At 35.4% G+C, this 21295-nt stretch overlaps 2 protein-coding genes across 2 annotated transcripts in view; both read right to left on the minus strand.

Annotated features, from left to right (window-relative positions):
* Positions 1 to 578: 578 nt before the first annotated feature.
* Positions 579 to 9318, minus strand: LOC121429101 (mediator of RNA polymerase II transcription subunit 27-like). The gene is made up of 8 exons (XM_041626004.1): positions 9074 to 9318; positions 6019 to 6163; positions 4999 to 5126; positions 4365 to 4452; positions 3023 to 3130; positions 2490 to 2531; positions 1487 to 1564; positions 579 to 969 (listed from the first exon to the last, which is right to left on the minus strand). Exons 1-8 carry the CDS (start codon positions 9268 to 9270, stop codon positions 835 to 837), a joined length of 921 nt encoding a protein of 306 aa, XP_041481938.1. The 5' UTR covers positions 9271 to 9318; the 3' UTR covers positions 579 to 834.
* A 2369-nt stretch (positions 9319 to 11687) lies between these two features.
* The window catches only part of LOC121429103 (influenza virus NS1A-binding protein homolog), a 47724-nt gene continuing 38116 nt past the window's right edge, over positions 11688 to 21295 (minus strand). Inside the window, exons 7-12 of the mRNA XM_041626006.1 lie at positions 20527 to 20815; positions 19332 to 19538; positions 18431 to 18673; positions 17799 to 17924; positions 16872 to 17045; positions 11688 to 16366 (exon numbers count right to left, since the gene is read on the minus strand). Of these exons, the coding sequence (XP_041481940.1) occupies positions 15927 to 16366; positions 16872 to 17045; positions 17799 to 17924; positions 18431 to 18673; positions 19332 to 19538; positions 20527 to 20815 (1479 nt within the window). The 3' untranslated portion in view covers positions 11688 to 15926. The remainder of the gene's footprint in view (positions 16367 to 16871; positions 17046 to 17798; positions 17925 to 18430; positions 18674 to 19331; positions 19539 to 20526; positions 20816 to 21295) is intronic.

Genomic DNA, 21295 nt, shown 5'->3' on the forward strand with positions numbered 1-21295 from the left:
CACAAGATTTGATGAGCAATTACAAATATCATTATAAAGCTTATATACAATGAAATATCTGGCTACCCATAGCTAACTACATCAAGCAAAATGATAAAGTTTAACCACAGTTCAGCGGTAGGTGAAATTGGGTCTAGATGAAGACTGGCTATCCATTTCTCACCTTCACAGTGAATATTTAGACACATACTCTGGGTCCTACAAACAATACATAACAGTCTTCATTATCTCCTTCATGCAAGTGTCCATTCTTCCCCTATACTTGTGCAGTAAGCAGTGACAAAGGCAACATATCCTTGACAGTGCTTACAACGTCTCTTGCCTCTTCTTTCCCACCAACCATTAATTTCATCTTGGTTGAGAATGGTGAGAGAAGAGTACATTTATCCACATTGTGCTGCACTCGACCCAGGTGAGGTGAATGGGTACCCGGCAGGATTAATTCCTTGAATGCATGAGCGCTGAGAGGCAGCTCGAGCTAAAGCCGGGGTAATAATAATAATAACAACACGCCTCGGAATAGAATATTTCTAGATAGATGGCGCTATATAAATGCCTATTATTATTATTATTATTACATGACAAGTCTGATGACAATGATAACGATGACAATGATGAAAATGGTGACAACGAATGTCACTTATATGGAGACATTCATCAGAAGAACATTCACAGGTGCCAGCTCTGAAGTATGCCATATTAGTTACGAATTGGCTGGAAATGTTCTGATATGATTGAATGTGAATGTATCCATTCATATCAGATGTATCCATTCACATCAGTTCAAGTATATAAACATCTTGCAACAAGATAGTGAGAGGATTGTTCGCACATTCATGGACGACAGCATTCATGGTAGGGTTCCACAGTACGGAAACATCGCCAGGTAGGAGGTAGGTTGTCCTTGATATACTTTCCACATAGTCTACATGGTGTGGAGAATAGCTTAGAGAAACTGTTCAACCAATGCTGAAAATAAAATCAAAAGAGTACATCAATGGCTATTACAGTGTTTTGACAAAGATTATACTGTTTTTAATGGAGTAAAATTACCATAGTATAATTATGCCAGTGAAAATTACACAATTATTCTCTGCTATTTCTTTTTCTATTCTATTTCTATTACAGGTCATGTGTACATTAACTTTTTTGAAGCGCCATGAGCACCAAGCGCTACTTAGCACTGTTATCTTCATTAATACTACTGATAATTTTTCTTTTTCATATACAAGTACATTATCTAACTTAACAATTTGTCCGTAAAAAATGCACAAGATGAAAATAATTGATGGGTTTTTAGAGTTGAAAAGAAATACTTAAATTTCAACTGTGTTCCAAATCTTTTACCTCCGAAAGAATATAATCTTCAATTTATTAGGGTAGCTGGACTCTAAACGAATCAGATAATTCCATCTTGTGACAAATTGATGTAGTGTTAGGATAAATTTAAAGATATTGTAAAAGATACAAATATTGGGATTCTTACCATGAAAGATCTGAACGAGAGATCTTGCATTGTGGGTAGATAATATCGTAAAGAAGCAGCTGTCGCATGCTCAGTTATCTGTGAAGATGACCAAAATAGGAGATGGCAATAGAAATTCTTAATACAACTCTATGATATGTTATATCAGAATATGCAAATGTTTAAAATACTATTATTAGCCTAAATTCCTCCCATTTGCTTTGATATTTTTTCATTTCATTTATTTCAAAAATATGTTTCTGATATGTGGCATAAAATAGAAATGTGCAATGTAGAAAAGTAGCCTTGCCCCCAAAATTTTAAGGCCTCCAATATGATGTGTAACATTTTTAACAATAAAAATAAGTACCACAATATCACACAAATGACTCATTTTCATTTTAAGTGTTAACACTCGACAGAGATATTACTTTAGTTTCAAAATTTTGACTGGTTTGTTTTTAGCAATTGATTTGTAGTAAAGCTAATTCAAAATCATATGATTGACAAAATAATGATAAAAACAGAAAAAAGGAATAAGTTGTTTTATAGGGATAAGGGATTCAAAATCAAGCAGAATCTACTAAGAAGCAGAACAGTCCCCATTCCATAGCAAGTTTGTCTCAGGAATGGTAACAAGATTAATTATTTACAACACAAAGAGATGTCACTGGAAGTGAACTAAGCTGGGCCCAGTCTTATGAAGAGTTGCGATTGATGCAATCAACCTCAAGTATATGGAAATCCTTAAATGTCATGATTTTTTCTTCAGGAAATTAGCACAATGTCCTTTGTCAACAAAGAGAAGCACACTGGAATTTCATGATAGCCACAATTAAATGAACATATTCAGAAAATGTTAAGAATTTACAAATAATTTAGATGTTGACATTGCTGGCTTTCCATAGTTGTGGTTGAATGGATCAATCATAACTCTTTATAAGATGGGGCCAAGAACTTCTTGGATGTTCTGATAAACAAGGTTGTACAGAACATTGATAATATAACATCATCTTCAACTCACCTTCTGGAAAACTTCATATTTTGATGGTGTCCACAAATCCAGCTACAATAAATAAGGGTGAAAGAAATCACAAAGTTAAAATCTGCTTACATTCATAGTAATTCTTCAATTGCAATAAACAACTCAAACTTCTCCTTACTGTTAGAAAATATCAGTGAAAATGATGGTGATGGGAACTAATAGTACACAATTTCACTTGACAGGAAATTTCAGATTTTCAAATGATTTTCTGTTCAGCAAGTTGACCATTCAGATTTAAGATAAATTCAAACTCTTCCAAGCTGCTTAGACACAACTGAGCATGATAGAAATTATTCTGTTTGAGCAAATATGCCACAGTCAACTCTTTAACGTCAACTTAAAAAAATGGACAATAATATTTTGAATTTCCAACCAAACTAGCTTACAAATGGTAAGCAATGGCCTATTTTATGTAAGGATAATATCAATTATGGTTCCTAAAAATGGGCCAGAGGTTTAATCTGAAGAGTATAGATTTACATAGAAATGATGAGAAGAAGTGATCAGCTTACCGTCCCATCATCATTGAGAGTATTTTCATTGTGAGCTCTGATCAGTACCCTTTCTATGAGCAGACCTCGAAGGACAATAATGGCTTGTAATGTTCTGCTTACATAGACCTGATGAAAGAACGGATGGTAAAAAAGAACAGATGATATTGATGGTCTTTGCATCTTGGCGCATATACACATAAGATGTTGAATGATCAGATTATAGTTTTGTTTTGTCCAGAGCTTGTTTGGCATTTTGTTGTCTCACTTTTAGTATATTTATTTTTTCTATATATTTATTTCAATTTTTACCATTTTAAGTACCATGGATTGGTATTATAAGGTTTGTCCTTTTGTGCCACTGCCCTCATTCATGTTCACTACACTGAAATGTTATAGAATTCATGTATATTGTAAATGTTTATGTTTGTTGATTGCTTTTTATGAGTGCAAAATAACGTATGACTTGAATTAAATTGAATCACAAGATGATTGATCTTATGACTAGAAGATTGAACAAGGCAATCTTCTGGCCAATCTGAGTTAAGCATAGAAAATACCCAGCTTGTGCATTCCAGCCAAAGTGCCCCCAAATGAATGAACAAGTGGAGCGCCTCTGGCAGTCTTGCCTGCATTACACGATTCAGTATAGCAGCAGTGCTGACTTAAAATGACTATAAAATCATTATTCACAAAAAATACCATTAAGATAATATGCTACTACATTCATTGAAACTAAATGACATTTGACCTTGATCAAGTGACCGACGACTTGTGCAAGATGAGCAATGATATTGGATTAAACCTATATCCACATTTCATTAACTATATCCATAAACTTTCAAAGATGTGATGGCAATTCAGCAATTACATACAACATGGCTAAAGTTCATCAAGCGTAAATGACCTTCGACATTAATAATGTGACCTGAAACTCGCACAGGATGTTCAGTGACACTTGGTTACTCTTATATCCTAGTTTTATGAACTAGATCCATAAACTGTAAAAGTTATGATAGTAATTCAACAAATACCCCCAATATGGCCAAAGTTCATTGACCCCAAATGACCTTTTACCTTCGTCATGTGACCTAAAACTCACACAGGATGTTCAGCGATACTTGAATATTCTCTTATGTCCAAGTTACATGAACTAGGTCCATATACTTTCTAGGTTATGATGACATTTCAAAAACTTAACCTGGCTTGATTAAGGCTTCAGTGTTGACGCCGTCACCATCGGAAAAGTGGTGCATATAGTCTCGCTCTGCTATGCAGGCGAGACAAAATATGAAGCTGAAGCATAGAACAAAATACATGTAGGCGACATATTTTTATTATGAAAAGGGAATTATACGCATACCTGCAATACTGTTGGGTTGAGTTGTATTTTGGTGATTTTCACCTCATGGAATTGACGGTTTACATTCATGACAAGATTGTCTACAGCTCTGAAATAAACAACACAATTTTATTACTATAACACTCCACATCTCATGGATACTATAAAGTGATTAGGTACACGGATGCATTAGATTTGGACAGTTCACATTGGGCAGATTATAAATGAGATGTAATAGCCAACTTGGTATTAAAAACCAGCATTCTTGTAACTCAATGACTCTGTGATGTGACTGACAGTGCCCTAAAAACCCTTTAATACTAGAGCATCAAGCTTGTACCAGGCCCTTGGAGAGGACTCAAAGCCTTCAGTCTTACTGTAAATACCGTATGCTGTCTTTATAGACATCGGGTTGTGTTACCACTATACAGCACATTTAATATTGATAGAAAACGTTAAAAATAAAAATAAAAACGGTCCCGAATCCATGCCAACTGGTGTGGTTTAGACCATAATCTCAGTTTATTGAAATCACTTTTGGACTGCCAAAAAAAAATATCAAACATACGTTTAATTTTTGTTTATCCTTAAGTACTAAATACGAAGTCAAGATCTGAACTACATAATGTCTAAATGTGAATGCCAGTAAGCTTACTGTGTCGATATATTTAGATTGGTAGGGGCTGTTTTCCTTCTCTTAGCTGGACTTCCTCCGCTCCCTGAGGATCTCTTGATAGAACTGCTATTGAGGAATGTATGGGCGAAGGTGGAATGCTCCCTAAGCTGTATGTATCAGAATAAAAGAAAGCTATCTTGATCAGTCACCTCTGGACCTCCATCACATGTTGTCCTATCAATGTGATGCTCTACTGGAGAGCATTTCATCAACATTTTTGTCTGACAAGTTGTCAAATCTGACCTTACTTGATTTTGATTGGCTGAGCACTATTACTACATGGTAACTGTAAATAGGGCTTATTTCATAAAACGTCTGACAAGCCTTTTCATGAAACACTCCCCATAAGTTTAAACATTGGGAAATGGTTTCATACGACATGGGAGACAAAACAGGGAGGATCCAGGATTTTCTCTAAGGGGGGGGGGCAACACTTGTGTATGAACGATATACGTTTACTTTCAAAATGTTCACTATGACTCTCAAAAGTCATCTACTAAGGCTATAACTGATCCCATTAAAAATTCATACTCCCAAATCTCATTCTGAACAATGCACACACCCTCATACTTTTCCGAAATATTACTTTGAACAAAAGCCCCCACCCCCCCGTCAGGAGCATTGCCCCATAGAAATTATGAAAACTGAAGAAAAAAAAAGTATAGTAAATGCCCCTCTGCCCCAAAAAATTGTCTTTTGCCCCTGAGACAGCCACTGAGTCTGGGTTCTCACAAAGATTGTTACATTCAACTGCAATTTCACCAAGTCTGTGATTCACCTATTGTGGTCTTAAAAAATGCAGTTTCATGAGAGGCGAAAGTTCAATATTGAAACTGTGGTTCAACAGTGGAAACAAATGAAACTTTGTCAAGAGAACTTAAAATGCAGAAACAATTATCAAAGTAGAAAATGATAGATAATAATAACGATGTGCTAAGAATAGATTATTTCTAGATAGATGGCACAATATAAATGCCCATTATTATTATCATAACCTACCCTTGTTGCCCATTTGTAGGTCTCTAGAGCCTTTGGATAGAGAGGGGTCTTGTCTGTGATTGGATCCATACTGAGTGATCCTGTGTTCCCAATAGTCTCCGCCTCTCTCTGTCTTCTCACAGCATTTGTCAGCTTCTCCAACTCTCTAAAATCATTAAAAGAATATTATCTTGGTCAAAAATATTTGGCCAAGTTCCCCATATAAACCCAGTGCCCTTAATTTTACATGTTTGTTTTTAAAATGTAACTTTGTGTTTGAAATTAGTTATATGAATATCCCGCATGCTAGACCAGTTGAAGCGGGATTTAGCATCGAGGTGAGATTCATATTTATCAGCAAATGCACTCATTTCTTATCTAGCACCGCTCATGATTTTGCTGCCCTCTATACGTGTCTGGTAGTTAGGCTACATAACAAGGAAGAAAAGATGGCGACAATAACAGACTGAGTACACGCTCTGATATTTTTTTTTTAAATTAAACACTTTATTGGAATAAATACACGCACGATTACTGCGTGCAGGGGGGTGAATATACTTGTAGCCCATTTACATAAGTTTGGGCTCAGTCAAAACCGTAAAGAAAAGTTTTGATTTTGACCAAGTTTAATCATGGGGAAAAATGACAGAGCGTGTAGTGCAATGGCATGCCGTCCCTGGCTCCCTGGAGATTAAGCACATCAGTGGTATGACTTTAATCTCCAGGAGCCTCCTGGCTGGGGGGGGGGAGAATAGCTGCAGAACTACTACTTAATGATGGTAGGGAGTCTGTGGACAAACATCAATATAATTGAAGTGGGTGCATCACCATGCATGATTTCCGTTCTTTTTCTGGGCCTTTTGGGGTATGGTAAGGTCCCGAAGTCTGCTCACACACATATCTGCGTGATTTTAGTTACAGAAGATACACGACCACAAACTATTTAGTATGATGGTGGTCCCCAAGTCTGCACACCTAACGATTTGACTTAAGATTTAACATGAATCTTTCAGTTAATAATGTTCCTTATATTATTATGAGAAAGTGTACCAAATATCTCATAAAAATTTGAAATATATGATTTTCTTCAAAAAAACCTCGGGTGGTATTTTTAGATTGAACCAAAAAATTGTACCCCATGTCTGCACACCCATTCACTTTGCACACGATTCAGGGATTTTGATGAAAAAAAAATCTGCATTTTGAGGCCTTCACATGAAATACCCAAAATTCATTATTTTGACCCAAATTTTGTGTCAGATTTTTTAATGAATATCTTTCTATGTATAGCATGTGTAAAGTCTGTGGTCGTATCTTCTTTTAGCAGAATCGTGAAGATACGCATAAGCGCAGACAAGGGGGACGAGAGCTTACGGCCTTGTTTACGTCGCCATCTTTATTTATTTGTCTTCCGCTTGGCGACAAGCGGAAGACAAAGAAATCAAGACCGTAAGCTCTTCCCATCTTTTCATAACATTTTTCTTGTTTTTTTAATGAATTCTTCTTTAAAAATGAAATCAATATCGCAGAAATGTTGGAAATGAAGTTGAACCCCATGTAGGATGGGGGTGTCCGGACACTATCTTTTTGAAGCCTTCTTTTTTTGTCTGTGGATTACACTAAAAATATGAATTCATTACTTGTAATCAATTTCTATTTTGTTCTTTATAATATTTCCTAATATTTTGTACTAGAAATTGATGAAACTTCGCTGGTAATTTTTTCCAAATGGCATTCTAAAATTGATCGTCCGGACATACAACCCGTCCGGATACACAATAACTGGGTATACATGTATTAGGGCTAGACCTTTTAGAGGGAAAGTAAAAATCTCGGGGCGAAAGTTTCAAGTTTTGTACCCGTACGTGAAGAATATAGCTTGGCGTCCCAGGCGTCAGTGGGGAGTAAGCCTACGTAGAGTAGATGATTTTCTACTCCCCAGATGCCTCCAGGCTAGGCCACCAGAGGCCCAGTCAGAGTTTTAGTCAAGAAGAGAATAAAAAAATTCTCTCAAATTTTTACAAGATTTTTGGCACACTTATGCACAAGAATAAGGAACTTTATCGACTGAAAATATGTGTGAAACGTTTATTATCTGATAGGATGTAGTTTTAAATTAAATCCAGCCTCCATCAAAATGTTTCACTATCCTTCTTCATCAGACACCATCCCCCCTAGACCAAAAGCTTCGGTCTCTGTTATGTTGGTTGTTCAGCTGAACTTCGTTGGCTTCACTCACCAAATACATAGACCGAAGTTAAACCGTCGTCTGTACGGGGGCTCAATGACCACGGCTAATTTCTTGTTTTTCTCCTCAATACCGTGATATTTTACACAAACAGTGCATTCATATGCACCTTTAGGTGATAATGTTTAAGTAACGACAGTTTCTTACCCTAAATTCCCGCTTTGAAACTGGCATTCAGAGGATTGTCTCTAAAGTTGACACTTGCGACTCGGAGAGTGGGCAGCCATCTTGGTAATGAATTATTCATGAAAAAGTGGCCGGCGAAAGTTAGACTCCGCCCCATGACCTTTACGTCACACATATAGCTTGGCGAGCGCGAGGAAACGTTGAAAAGGAAAAGAATATTAATATTCATAAGCCTGACGGAAAAGAGATGATCTGATTGGCCAACGGTTTCGATAAGCAGTTGACCCGGAAGTTCATCCCACCTCATATGTTTGTGTACAATATCGACTTCGGAGGAATGAGTGAATTGGGAGCTACACGACAGCCAAGGAAAGTCACTGTTTTTGTTCCTTTCGAATTGATGTTTTACCACTTTAATGCCAAGAGGAAATAACAAGCTGCATTTTGCCTTTCTTTTTATATATCGTTTTGAAATTAAGAAATAAATCGATGAGCCCCGCCGGGGGGATTTTGCGTTGTACCTCCCCTAATGGCGGGGACACGCTAGCGAGCCGTCTGTGGACGAGGAGAAATTAAAAAATTTTAAAAATGTTAAAAAAATCCTCGAAAACAGACAGCTGCCAGCTGTCTACATCCCCCCCCTTCTTCCATGCAAATCATTACTTCGGTCCCGTGTACTTATTTCCGTGTCAGAATACTCACACAAAGCTTTCGTTTATGAGGAAAAGATCCTCTTGGAGTTGCGAAGCAAATGACTTTGGGGCTCCATGCTCATCTTTCGACACCTTAATGCCATCTTTCATGTGATTGAATGTTTTAGATACGCTAATTCTCAATTTTTGAGTCGTTAAAATGGCCCGATTGAGATAGTTCGCGTTCTCTACGATTGGATTCGCCATCGCAGTTCCTATCCTTCACACTTTGAATACGTACGGTCCGTGCGCGCGCACCGGGATTTAGCTTCTATGCAATGCGATAGGTTGTAGCACAATATCCTGATAATCCATATGAATTTGTGTGCGTAGGTATTGCATGCCTTGGCAATAAATGTAATGACCTCGGATTTTGATTATGCATGCAAATTAAATGAGTCGCCCTCGCTCTCATTATAATAAAAATAATAATTATAAAAAACGATCACATAAAAGGGGAATATGGTGATCATGTTAATAAAGAAATATCAAATAATATGAATGATAACATGTTATAAAGAAATGAGAAAAATGACACTATTTTAATCTAAAAAATTTCCTTAAATTCAGGGGGGGGGGAGTACCGGCCCCCGAGAACCACCACTGGAAGCCCCTTCACTTAAAAAACCTTTGTTTTCATATTGAATGACAACTTGTCATGCACAGTACAAGAAATAATATCTTGAAAAGGTTTCATTTTATAACTGCATACAATAGATCTTCCCCGCTCATATTAACTTTTTTTTTAATTGAAAATATGTCATTACTGAATATTGATATTGCACACAATATATTTTCAATGATAAACCCCTGTATGATTGTCTCAAATTGTTTTTCTGTAGGTTATTACAGCAGTCTTATTTATTTTATCCATTCAGTCAATATTGCAGCTGTTCGATCATGAAGCTCACACTGATATCATAGTGGTTATATTACCTGCAGAAAAACAAGAAAAAGTGTAGGTCCGTAAGATAAACATTTTGGGAAATATATATATTTGATTTGAACAAAAAAAATATTTGTGACGTCATGTGAGCAGCTGCCCCGGTATATGTATGTACCGACATATACGCATATAAATAACAATTTTTCAAGGGATCAAGATGACTGGAATATACTTCCCTTTAATAATTATAAATTAATGTATCTATAATGATACATTGAAACACAATTTAAAAATGTTTGAAAAAATTGCATTTCATGGAATGTATATGAAAAATTGGGGAAACTGCTTATGTGTAACACTTAATGGAAAAAATGAAATATTGCTACCTGTTTGTTGTGCTTGAATGTATTTTTGTCAAAACTTTTAATTTGTTTAAATATTCTGCTTATATTTAAACCACTTTGTCATGTTGGACTCCTTCTTTAAAAGCAGGCAGAAATGTTCTTTTATTCATAAAAGATGAAGGGGTGTGGGAAAGGCCTCCTGATCAACATTTCCCCCAAAAATGTATAACATGAAAAACTCTTGCTATGTTTCATGTATTTTGGTTTAACACTTTTAGAGACTAAATTTTGTCTACTTGATTCCACGTTTTACATAAAAATGTGATAGTCTAATCAGTTTTAAACTGAAAAATCTAAATGCATAATTATTTTTTGTTTGAAATACTAGTAGTAAAAAAAGTAGCAGTAAAAATATTACAAGCTTTTTTAAAGTAATTTGTTGAAAACAATAAAAAGTTCAACAATTAGCCTTTGGAAGGATTATCTACTCAGTAACAGCACCCCCCCCCCTCCTACAAAAAAAAAAATCAGGCATGAATTAGTATAACAAGCACAATCAAGGGAGAACTTTAATGATCATGGGCAACGTGTGCGTAAATCCCCCAAGTCTCCAGACACCAAAATAAATGTCTTCTTAATCGTAATATACTACACACATTTTGAGCATGTATATGAATGTATGCATGCATATATTATAGGCTTTGGTAAGATGACATTCAATTGCAAAAGAGAATACAAAAACAAATGACTCGTATCATAAACATTTGGTTCTTAATTTTGCCTTCAAACAAATAATTTTATTGAACCCATAATTCAATTCTTTTTTTCTTTTACAAAATCATAGTCAGAAAAGGGGACATCTGAACTGACCTTCAGTCAACAATGTTTGTATGTCAACCTTGATACTCTTTTAAGTTAACATGATCTGGCAGGTCAAATTAGATGTCATCCTGGGTCTTGTTTCATTAAGACTTGCTATAATAACAAATGCACAATTTCCAATCAGAAGCTTACTACCAGCCAATCAATTTGAAGGATTTCAGTAGCTTTAAACTGTTTTTGCAAATTTGTCATTATAACAAGTTTTATGAAACAGGCCCCCGATCATAACGAAATACAGGCATTAACTATAATTTTTTGTATCACTTCTTGGGATAAGACTTTGCAATTCTTAATGAATGAACTAAAAAACAAACAAACCGTGATTGAATATCAGTCAAAATATGAATTAGAATCACTCTCAAATAAATGGAATTCACTCACAAAGCAGAATACAAGAAAGAAATCAAAACAAGGAAAATTATTTCAAACAAAACAAAAATAAAATTAACAATATACAAACAAAATTAAGTTGCATTAATGAAAATGTAAAGTATTATTCTTTTTTCAAATAACAAAAAAAAGAAGATAAAACTGCTCCCTCAAAAGGGTTTCTAACAGATTTGCATTGATAAAAGTTCTCTGATCTAAGAGAGTGCATTGATAATGTCATTTTATCGGAATTTCATAAAGTCTCGTAAATTTCAAGGGTAGGATTTTGAAATCCATTAAATCTTTGACTAAGCTTTGTTCTAAATAGCATGCCTTAAATACTTGGAAATAAGTCAATTAGGAATCATATATTAAGTATCGAGGAATGAACATTTCACCTCACTTTAATTTCCCTGACTGAAAATATACCTTAATGGTCGAGTACTAGTGGCTTGCAATCAAACACATAAAGCAGTACAATGATTCACAAGTAATGAAATACACCACAGTTGAAAATAAAACTTTCCACATAATGAACGCCGTGAGTATTCATCAATTGAAAATTATGTCTATCATGATTAATTTCTATCATTTATACATGTAACATGTACCGATCATTTTATTTCATACAAGATCATATTCACAGAGAACAAGGGACACATTTGTCAAGAAAGAAAATATATCTACAATATATATTGTTTTTGGAAGGATGGGGTACATAGTTTACCTACACACTCAGTTGCTCTTAGTAATTACAAATACGTATTATGAATAAAATATTGACCAAATCTTGAGGTCCACTAACCCCTCTTCACAGTGCATATTGGCATTCAACACATTCTAATGAATATATAGCAGTCATATATATTTATTTTTAATCAACATCTGCATAATTTGTGTTTACTTTAAATAAACACAATAGTTTTTAATAATTTCAACCTCCCCTCAAAATATCAATATTCCTCACACAATATAAACAAAAGTAAATACACACTTTTTTAAACCTATGATGTGATGTTTCAATCATGGACCAAGCACATAGATTAATATTCACATAAATCAAGTAATACTATTTGTCAGAATTTCTTTTCAACAATAAATCTGTATCTCATAATAACATTCATCACCATCATAATCTAATGCTTCATTTATTTTTAATACATCACAGCATCACAAAATGTCTTGAACTTGTAAAAAAATAATAGGTTTTCTATGTCACATTTATAACTGGCATACACTGCTGCCTTGTATTGAAACAATTCCATTTCATTCTTTTTAATGTCACGACATATTAATAGTTCACAGTTTGAACAAGAACAATTAGTCTTCACAATACATAATTTTGAAGGGTTAAGGTGAAATAATATCAGAAACACATTTATCCTTTCTGACTAAATCATCAATTACACTATCTTCTTAATATTCAATACCAACCAGCTGCTAGGCAATTTCAGTTACCATTTCAACAAATTATTTTGAAATATCAAATTTAAATGTTTTCTTCTTAAAAGAAAACTAAGCACACCATGAAACCAGCCACCCCCCCCCCTCCAAAAAGAAAATCATCAAAGAAATATAAATATTCATGCGATGGTAGGTGCTATATAGAGTTCTGTAACATAACTTAGCACTTGAATATAGGACTGCTATTATGATTGATTACATCAATCATTATGTGCAATCAATAATTCAAGTTTCTTGTACATGTAACCTTGTTTCCCTCATGAACAGATATCATATTTTGCAAACTTGTAGAACAAATTTTTGATGATTTTTATAAGGAAACTGGGCTATTCCATATAATATTCTTCGTATCTGTACGTCCAACCCCCATTTTTCTTAATTTTTACTTCCATTTCATAAACTGACCAAGTCATGGTCATTTGACAACATTACAGACTGTCAGAAGAACCGGGCATCAGGGACAGAAAATTTCATGAAGGTCCAATATAAATGGGGATAGACATACAATATTTTATGGAATTGCCAAACTACAACAGAATAAATTATAAAAGCTTGTTGTTCATGACAGCCATCTAATGCAACTAGGCACATGGCGAGAGATAATTCCCCTCCATAAAAAAGCAAATAAATTCAGCCTCCATCTGGATTAAGTTTTCACAATTCCTGTTGTTTGTTGAAACATTTCGCTGTATCACAAATGACAACTCAATACAATAAGTGCATTGAAACAGAAGGTTCACAAATTACAGATTACGGTATTAATACTTAGCACCACTAGGTATTAATCATGTCCCTCAAATAGCACCTACACAACAAGGTCTAATTTTCTTACCTTTTAATTGAACAGTAATCTTCACAATTTTAGATACAACTTTTCTGAAAAAAAATGATCACTTGAAGTCTATATTGAAAAGACGGATACAAATTTAAAATATTGAAAGACACAAAATGAAAGAGATACAAGAGAGAGAAATGTCTTTCATAGAATTAACAAACAATGGAACTTAAAAGTCCTTAAATGAAATGAAAATGGGATAATATTGGATGGAATAAATAAAATGCAAATGGATTAATGATGAAAATAGAATTCCCAAATATTTAGAATATAGGTTATCAAATTTCCAAAGAAAGATTTCTTTTTCCAAATAATATTCCACGTTCACCGACCAGCAGTAAATAAATAACTGCATAACATAGTCCATGCCATAATGGTATTAAAACAAAATAAACAATTCAGAATACAAAATAATTCATATTTATCACATTTTGTCACCTTTTCCTCCTCAAATTTGACAAATCAAATGTATTCACTATTTAGATTAATCAAAATATTTTGATTTTCAAGAAATTCCGGTTGAGTATTATTAAAAGACAACCCAAGGTATTATCATAGTAAAGAATATTGTTAATGTATGAAAAATAAGATTCACAAAAACACAGCATTGGATGGCAGTCTTGTTTGATATTAACCTTACAGTTACACAGAAGATATGCCTTGGTATATTAAGAAAATGATGTAAACACAAGTACTCAAGAAACTATTGTAAAGTGGTAAGGGGGTTACATTATGCCCAGTGCTTAAAAAAATAACAAAAAAGTCAGCAAAGTATTACATGAAAGCATAAACAAAGGAAATAAATGATAATAGTGCAACTGTAGTTTAACAAAAGCTAAGGAAGGATTTAAAATCTTACGTCAAAGTAATAATAAAGCACACAACATGGATAGATGATAACTTTGGATTGGTCGTCTACATGCTGCTCAGGATTGAACAACTTGCATTGAAATACTTCTTATATTTGGCAAGGAAAATACTTCAGCAGGTATTTGTGAAGTTTCAAATCACAATATCAGAGCTTCATTGAATAATTTGTTTTGTGAAAGTACTTAATTTTGTTAAGAAAAAAATAAATGAAAGGATTTGTCATATGTGTTGTCCACGATATGAATCTCAGGAGTACATGATTTTCACAACCTGCCATATAGAAATAGTAAATTACATGATACGTTAATCAATATGTACAAACATTTTCTAATAAAATAGTATTTAGTTTTCACTGCAAACCAGCGCCGTGATACAGACTTACATGAAGTTCACATAATCTTTTTTTTAGTTGGAACATCTCGGAATAAAGCATGTTGAAAGGTTCCTATATAAACTCTAATATCACCCCATATCATATTAATAAAGCCTGAATATGCAAACCAATATATGACTAATGGATATAGAAATGACTGATCAAAACTTTGCTAAGAAAAAAAGTCACTCAAGATGATCATGTTGCATTGCATGACATGTAAGACAGATATCAAATTTGGGCCTTTAGAATTCTTGTTGAATTTCTCTACAAATTTGAAATTCTCAATTGAAATGGGAAACCATGTCTGATTTTCCACTCATATTAGGCCAACTCATAACACTTAACAATAAGCACTTTTCATGTATCTGTGTTCTTTTCAATTAACTAGGTAAGCTTATTTTGTAGTGGAATACCTTAGATTCATGAAAAAAGTTTTTATATTCAATAGAAACAAATAAAAACACCTTTGATTAGTATGGAGAGGAAACAAGAAAAAAAAATTATCAAAGCTTAAAGTGATAGCTGAGATAAAATATAAAGATGGAAATATCTGTCATTTGCAACAAAATTAATCTTTAAAATCTTTTGGAAAATGTTTTTATTATGTCTTGTTGTTTTAAAATTGGACAAATTTTGCAGTTTCTTTACAGTTTATTTATCATACCCTGACCAATGAGGTACCTAGAAACATACCAAGGTGGATGGTCCCACATGTTCATTTTCATGTCCGGCAATACCCACACTTAAAACAACACTACATACACTGACCAAGGTGGTTAGAATGGCCTTGACTCACAGGTGCTTCTCCAGAAATGCGTCTTGGAAGCAACGCAGTTTCTATGCAACGGGCAAGGTCAAGGTTTCAATGTTGTCAGCGGCACTCTTGCCATTGGTAGAAGAACTCTTGCCGTTGGTGGTGCTGGTGGCACCATTGCCGTTACTGTGCTCCTGGGGTACAATAGCCTTAGCAGCTCCGTTATGAGGGGATGACATGACAGGAGAAAGAGGTGGAGAGGCCGTTACTGGGGCTCTGAGATGCCTCGCAATCTGATACCAACGATTCTGCATGGGATCATACAATTCCACGCTGTTCAGGAATTCCTTGCCACTGAAACCTCCCACAGCGTAGATCTTGCCGTCGATGACACCAACACCAACGTTGACACGGGGCGTGGCCATACTGGCTACGGGGGCCCATTCTTCCCTCTCAGGGTCATAGCATTCTACAGTGTCCAGCACTGTTTGACCATCACTACCTCCAACTGCATAAACTTTACCTAGAATAAAAAAAATGCACATATACAAATGAAAATAATAAATATGATCTTGAGGCAATCTCTAGAGACAGCAGATTTGTCTAGTGAGGTGACTTGGTTACAGCCACTGTCTTGAAGGGAAATGTCTCCAAGACTGAGACATGGGTGAAAAACTTGAGAAAATCCTCAAAATAAATGAGCTAATCTCACTGCTTTACTTTAATCTTGGTATGGGGTGGCTGTATCCTTAAGACTACTGGACCATACACTGCCAACTAGGAAATTCATGCTATTTGATTCTTCTTCTTGTTCTTATGACTGCCCTTTTCAAAATGGAGGATTCTAGAAAAACTTTTTTGAATTTTTTTTGGGGGGAAGGGTGATTAGAATTCATTGCGGAGATCAAATTTATTTATTACCACAAAGATGTTGAAGATCAGAGCCTTGAAATTATCTTCCCTAACCAAGAGACAATACACATTTGTTTGGCCCTACAGAAGCTGGCCAGGCACCCCTAAGATCTTACCTTCCAGAGTACAAGTGCCAGCACCCCTCCTGCAGGTCTTCATGGGTGATAGATACTTCCATTGGTCTTCATCAGGATGGTAAACCTCTACAGAATTGTAGCAATTCCAGGCATCTGATCCACCAATGGCATAGATATGTCCTCTAGCAGAACAAACTCCAACCTGAGCACGACCTGGTGTGTGGAAAGAAATTCCAAAGCTTTGTTTATTACTTGTGCCTTATATCCAATTTGAAAATGAGTATGGCCCCCATAAGTTGAAAAAGTAGGAATGGTTAGTTTTGTATAGTAAGCGGTGTCCTGGCGTGAAGTTTGGCCATTACCAGGGTTTAAATTTTTTTTCGTTCTCTATTTGCATTTTTTCCATCAAATTTCTGTACAATTCATTCCAATGAACACCATCAAGCAGTTGTATTGCTTAAAATCAAGGGAATATGATTAATATAGTCTTGTATTGTCCACTAATGAAAAGAACAGAGCAGTTTTGATATTGACCCAACTCCAGAGGAGTATATTTGTGATATATTTATGGAGTTGCGTTGAAAGTAAAAAAAAAAAAAAGCCTTCCAGCAATGCTCCCCTGAACACATAATTTTCATGTCATAAAAAAATTGCTTTTATGAATTTATAAGTAATAAACATAAATACATCTAAACATATTTCTTTATTATACTGATTCACTAACATTTCCTAATAAGATCATTGCATGACACACAGGAGGAAGTATATGGGACTACATATAATATTAATCTTTCACACAGTTCTCAACACCTTTCTAAAGTGAGCACATTTGATGGGTAATTGAAGAGCTTTCTTTTGCAGTAGACTCACTTAAAATTTTTTTTCTAAAATAATAGGAACGCTAACATTAAATCATACACCTTTCAAAAATCTTAACTTTCTCATGAATGAACAACTTAAGCATACCTTCATTGAGAGGGGCTATGGATGACCATGTTGAGCTGGATGGGTCGTATCTCAAGCAATCCTTTGTACCCTGGCTACCGCTAGCACCACCAATCACATACACCATATTATCCACCACAGTTGCACCTGAAAGAATGTCAAATTAGAGTTAAAGATATAATACAAGTTCAACAGAATTCATGGAATCAATGAACAATCATACCAGTAATGCTATAAAAGGAAGATGGAATTTCAAATTAATTGCTTATTTCATACTTCTACTTCCTATACCGTTCAGTTTGAATAGCCACTTAACCATAGGCTTCCAAGTCTCCGGATTCATTACAGCTATTAAGCTTTATAGCAAGAAATTAAAAGGCAAAACCAGAAAAACGTAATGTAATGTTGAAGGTTTTTTACCATTGAAATACACCCTACAGGACACTATTTGATCTAAGAGTCTGTGTAAGAAGGCTTTCCTATCTTCAAATAATCAAGTAAGTCGGTATCTTGCAAAGCATTTGTTTTTACATCATCTAATTCAAACAGATATCTGTGATCCTAAGAGTTTGACTCATAAGATTCACCTGAACATGTACATATAATATCTTAGGCTTTGAGGATCAGGCTTCAAGGCCAAACCAAGTACTCACCAAAACACGTTCTTGCACCAGGCATATCTGGAGCTCTAACCCACTTTGTCAAGGTATCAAAGCTTTCACAAGACTTCAGTTCACAGTTACCATCAGAGCCACCAATGGCAAGCAGGACACCGTTGACTGGACAGAGCTGAAAGCGCCCTCTTGGTCCGTACATACGACTCAAGAACTCCCATTTGTTGGTAGTAGGGTCAAAGGCTTCCACTGTACTGTGAAACTTGCCCTGGTTGTAGCCACCTGTGAATGATTAGAAGAAAATGAAATTAAGTGTTAACCATGAAATGTCTAAGGGAATGAGAGGTACCCCAATGTTGCGAAAGATATGCTTGCCATGTGGAAATCTCATATCAAATTACAAAAACACTTTTTGTCAATTTGACTTTTTTTAAGGAAAAAAAAGTGAATATTTTAGAACATTTAAAGAAAACTTTTTTTTTTATAATATGAAAACGGCATTTGGCCCAATTTTCAGTATAATCATTATTTAACGGCAAAAACCTAGACAGGCCATTTCTTTGGATACAAGTAAACATTCATCGTTAATTCAAGTACAACAGAATAATCGCTGTAGTAAGAAAACAGCTATGCAAAAATAACTCCATCCACTCTTTTTTTCACTCTTCCACAGCAAGGTCTGATTACAGAAAGAGTTCTGAAATACAGTTCTAAAAATCATTTGGCATGCAATTTTTTTTTAATTCACATTTGATTACACCTCTATTTGTGATGTTCTTAGCCACACAACTTCCTTCACCTTCTGCAAGACTCCAAGTGATATAACCCACCTACTTCTCAAATGTTGGCACAACAAAAAGTTTTATTTCAAATTATTTACAATATCAACATTTTAATATAAAAACACATTTTTTAAGCGTTATCTGTTTTAACTACTTACCTGCAACGATGAGCCTTCCCTTAAACTCTGCAATGCCAACAGCACAGCGAGGTAGGTTCATCGAAGACAGGGTTGGATGAAGGGCATCCTTCTCGATAGAGAAAGATCGGGATGGACGGTGTTTGTGCTTTGGTTTGATGCGCTTCTCGTAGAGCACCAGGGTGGCGAGCTGATTGTCAAGAACAGTCAGGGCAACATAGTGCTCATCTAGAACCAAGGGGAATAAATAAGCAATTACAAAAAAATTAAGATCAAATCCTGACGATGGGTAGTCACTCCGCTCAGAATGAGACTCCTCATTTCATCTCCTCTCCCCCTGCTCCAAGTCATCACATCTCATCTGCTTTACAGTCCTTATACCTTATCTCAAATACTCTCTCTCATCGAGCACATTCTCGCTTTTTGACTCCTACTAAATTTCTCATCAACTTCTCTCCAATCCATCCTCTAACGAGTCCTTTTCAAGGCTAACCAAATGGTTACCAGTGAACTACCTTTACGTGATCATTACCAACATGCATCCCCTCAAAGAACATTTTAAAATACCAAAGCAACATTCTGTGTATCTCTCTTTTGACTATAAAGGCAATAGCTACTACATCAATAAGGAATTGGCAAATAGAAAATGCAGAATTTTCATTATGAAAATTATAGTCCCCAAATGGAAACTATTTTTAGCACGTTATGAAACTGTAGATAATGGAAGGCTCCTTCTCGATCCATTCATTTACAAGTCAACCTTGAAATTTTTTTAGGTGAACAGAAAAAGAACGAGAAACCCTTCAAGTTTTCTATTTCAAAAGACAGTTGGGATGGTGGAATACATAGAAATTGAAGAGAAATAAAAATAAGAGATTGAGCAGGAATTAAAAGACAAGAATAGAATATGCGAGAGAGAAAAGCAATCTTTTTATAAGCTGAAGCCTTTAAAAGGACTCCAAATGATATATGATGGATTGAAGAATTAAAGAGATGATAGATTAAGACCAAAGAGTGGAGGAGACTTGGCAGCCCATCTTCTCCAATACCCAATATATCTCTATCATTTTCATTTCTCATTAATGTTTCTTCGTTCCACCATCTCAACAGCCTTTACCAGGACTAACCACATCGTGCATCATAACCCCCATCTACATAATCTGTCCTACAACGCAACCCTGCAAAGAATGTCAATGTCATTGTAAACTGATCCTACCTGCCATGGAAGTTGAAGCAATAACTTTCCACTTCTTGTGGGCCACCTTGGATTGTTTAGGAGCGTCCCCAGGGGTCATGATAAGCTTCCTAGGCGTGGTGCTTCCATTATTACTGTGACCGTTGCCGCTCCCGTTCTGGTGCCCCACCCTTCCGCTCTTCTTATCAGGTGTATATACTCCGACCTTTGACACGTCGATGTCATAGGTGTCCATGACCTCCGAGGAGAGTTCATCGACCTCTGTGATGTTCTTGAGGAGGTTGTTGCCAGAGAGGAGGAGAGTCTGAGGCTGTAATGGGGATAAGTTGAAAATTATCAAGTGAAAACATTACAGAAACTCTGTTTCAACATTGTATGTGAATAATCTACAGTAGATCTGGGTTAATCTTTATCGAAGTAAACTAAACACATTCCAAAGTTGTACAAATGTAGGATAGTAAGCCAAATTTATAAATACACTTCTTCACCATGTTTCCACATTTGGAGGATTGTTGGTTATCTAGAACCTATATGTGGTACTAACCAATGAGAATTTTTTTTAAAAAGAGATCAGTTTGAAGATTTTGTCAAAGAATTATGCCATTATGAACAGTTGCATCATCATTACTTCCATCAACACCAGCATGACCAACATTTTCACCAACACCCTCACAACTGTCACCTTCATCACCACCATCACCTTTACTACCATCTGAACCACCACTACCATCCTCACTATCAGCATCTCCACCACTACAACCACCACCATCATCATCTCTACAAGCCCCAT

Source organism: Lytechinus variegatus, chromosome 15, assembly GCF_018143015.1.
Source record: "Lytechinus variegatus isolate NC3 chromosome 15, Lvar_3.0, whole genome shotgun sequence".
NCBI classification, from domain to species: Eukaryota; Metazoa; Echinodermata; class Echinoidea; order Temnopleuroida; family Toxopneustidae; genus Lytechinus; species Lytechinus variegatus.

Bases quoted from the DNA above. Each gene is read 5' to 3' on its own strand.
- LOC121429101 (XM_041626004.1), bottom strand. From the start codon at position 9,270: ATGGCGAATCCAATCGTAGAGAACGCGAACTATCTCAATCGGGCCATT. The intron at 5,127-6,018 runs GTAGGTTATGAT...TGATACATACAG, and splicing joins CCTACAAATGGGCAACAAGG to CTTAGGGAGCATTCCACCTT. The intron at 4,453-4,998 runs GTAAGCTTACTG...TGTTTATTTCAG, and splicing joins AATCTAAATATATCGACACA to AGCTGTAGACAATCTTGTCA.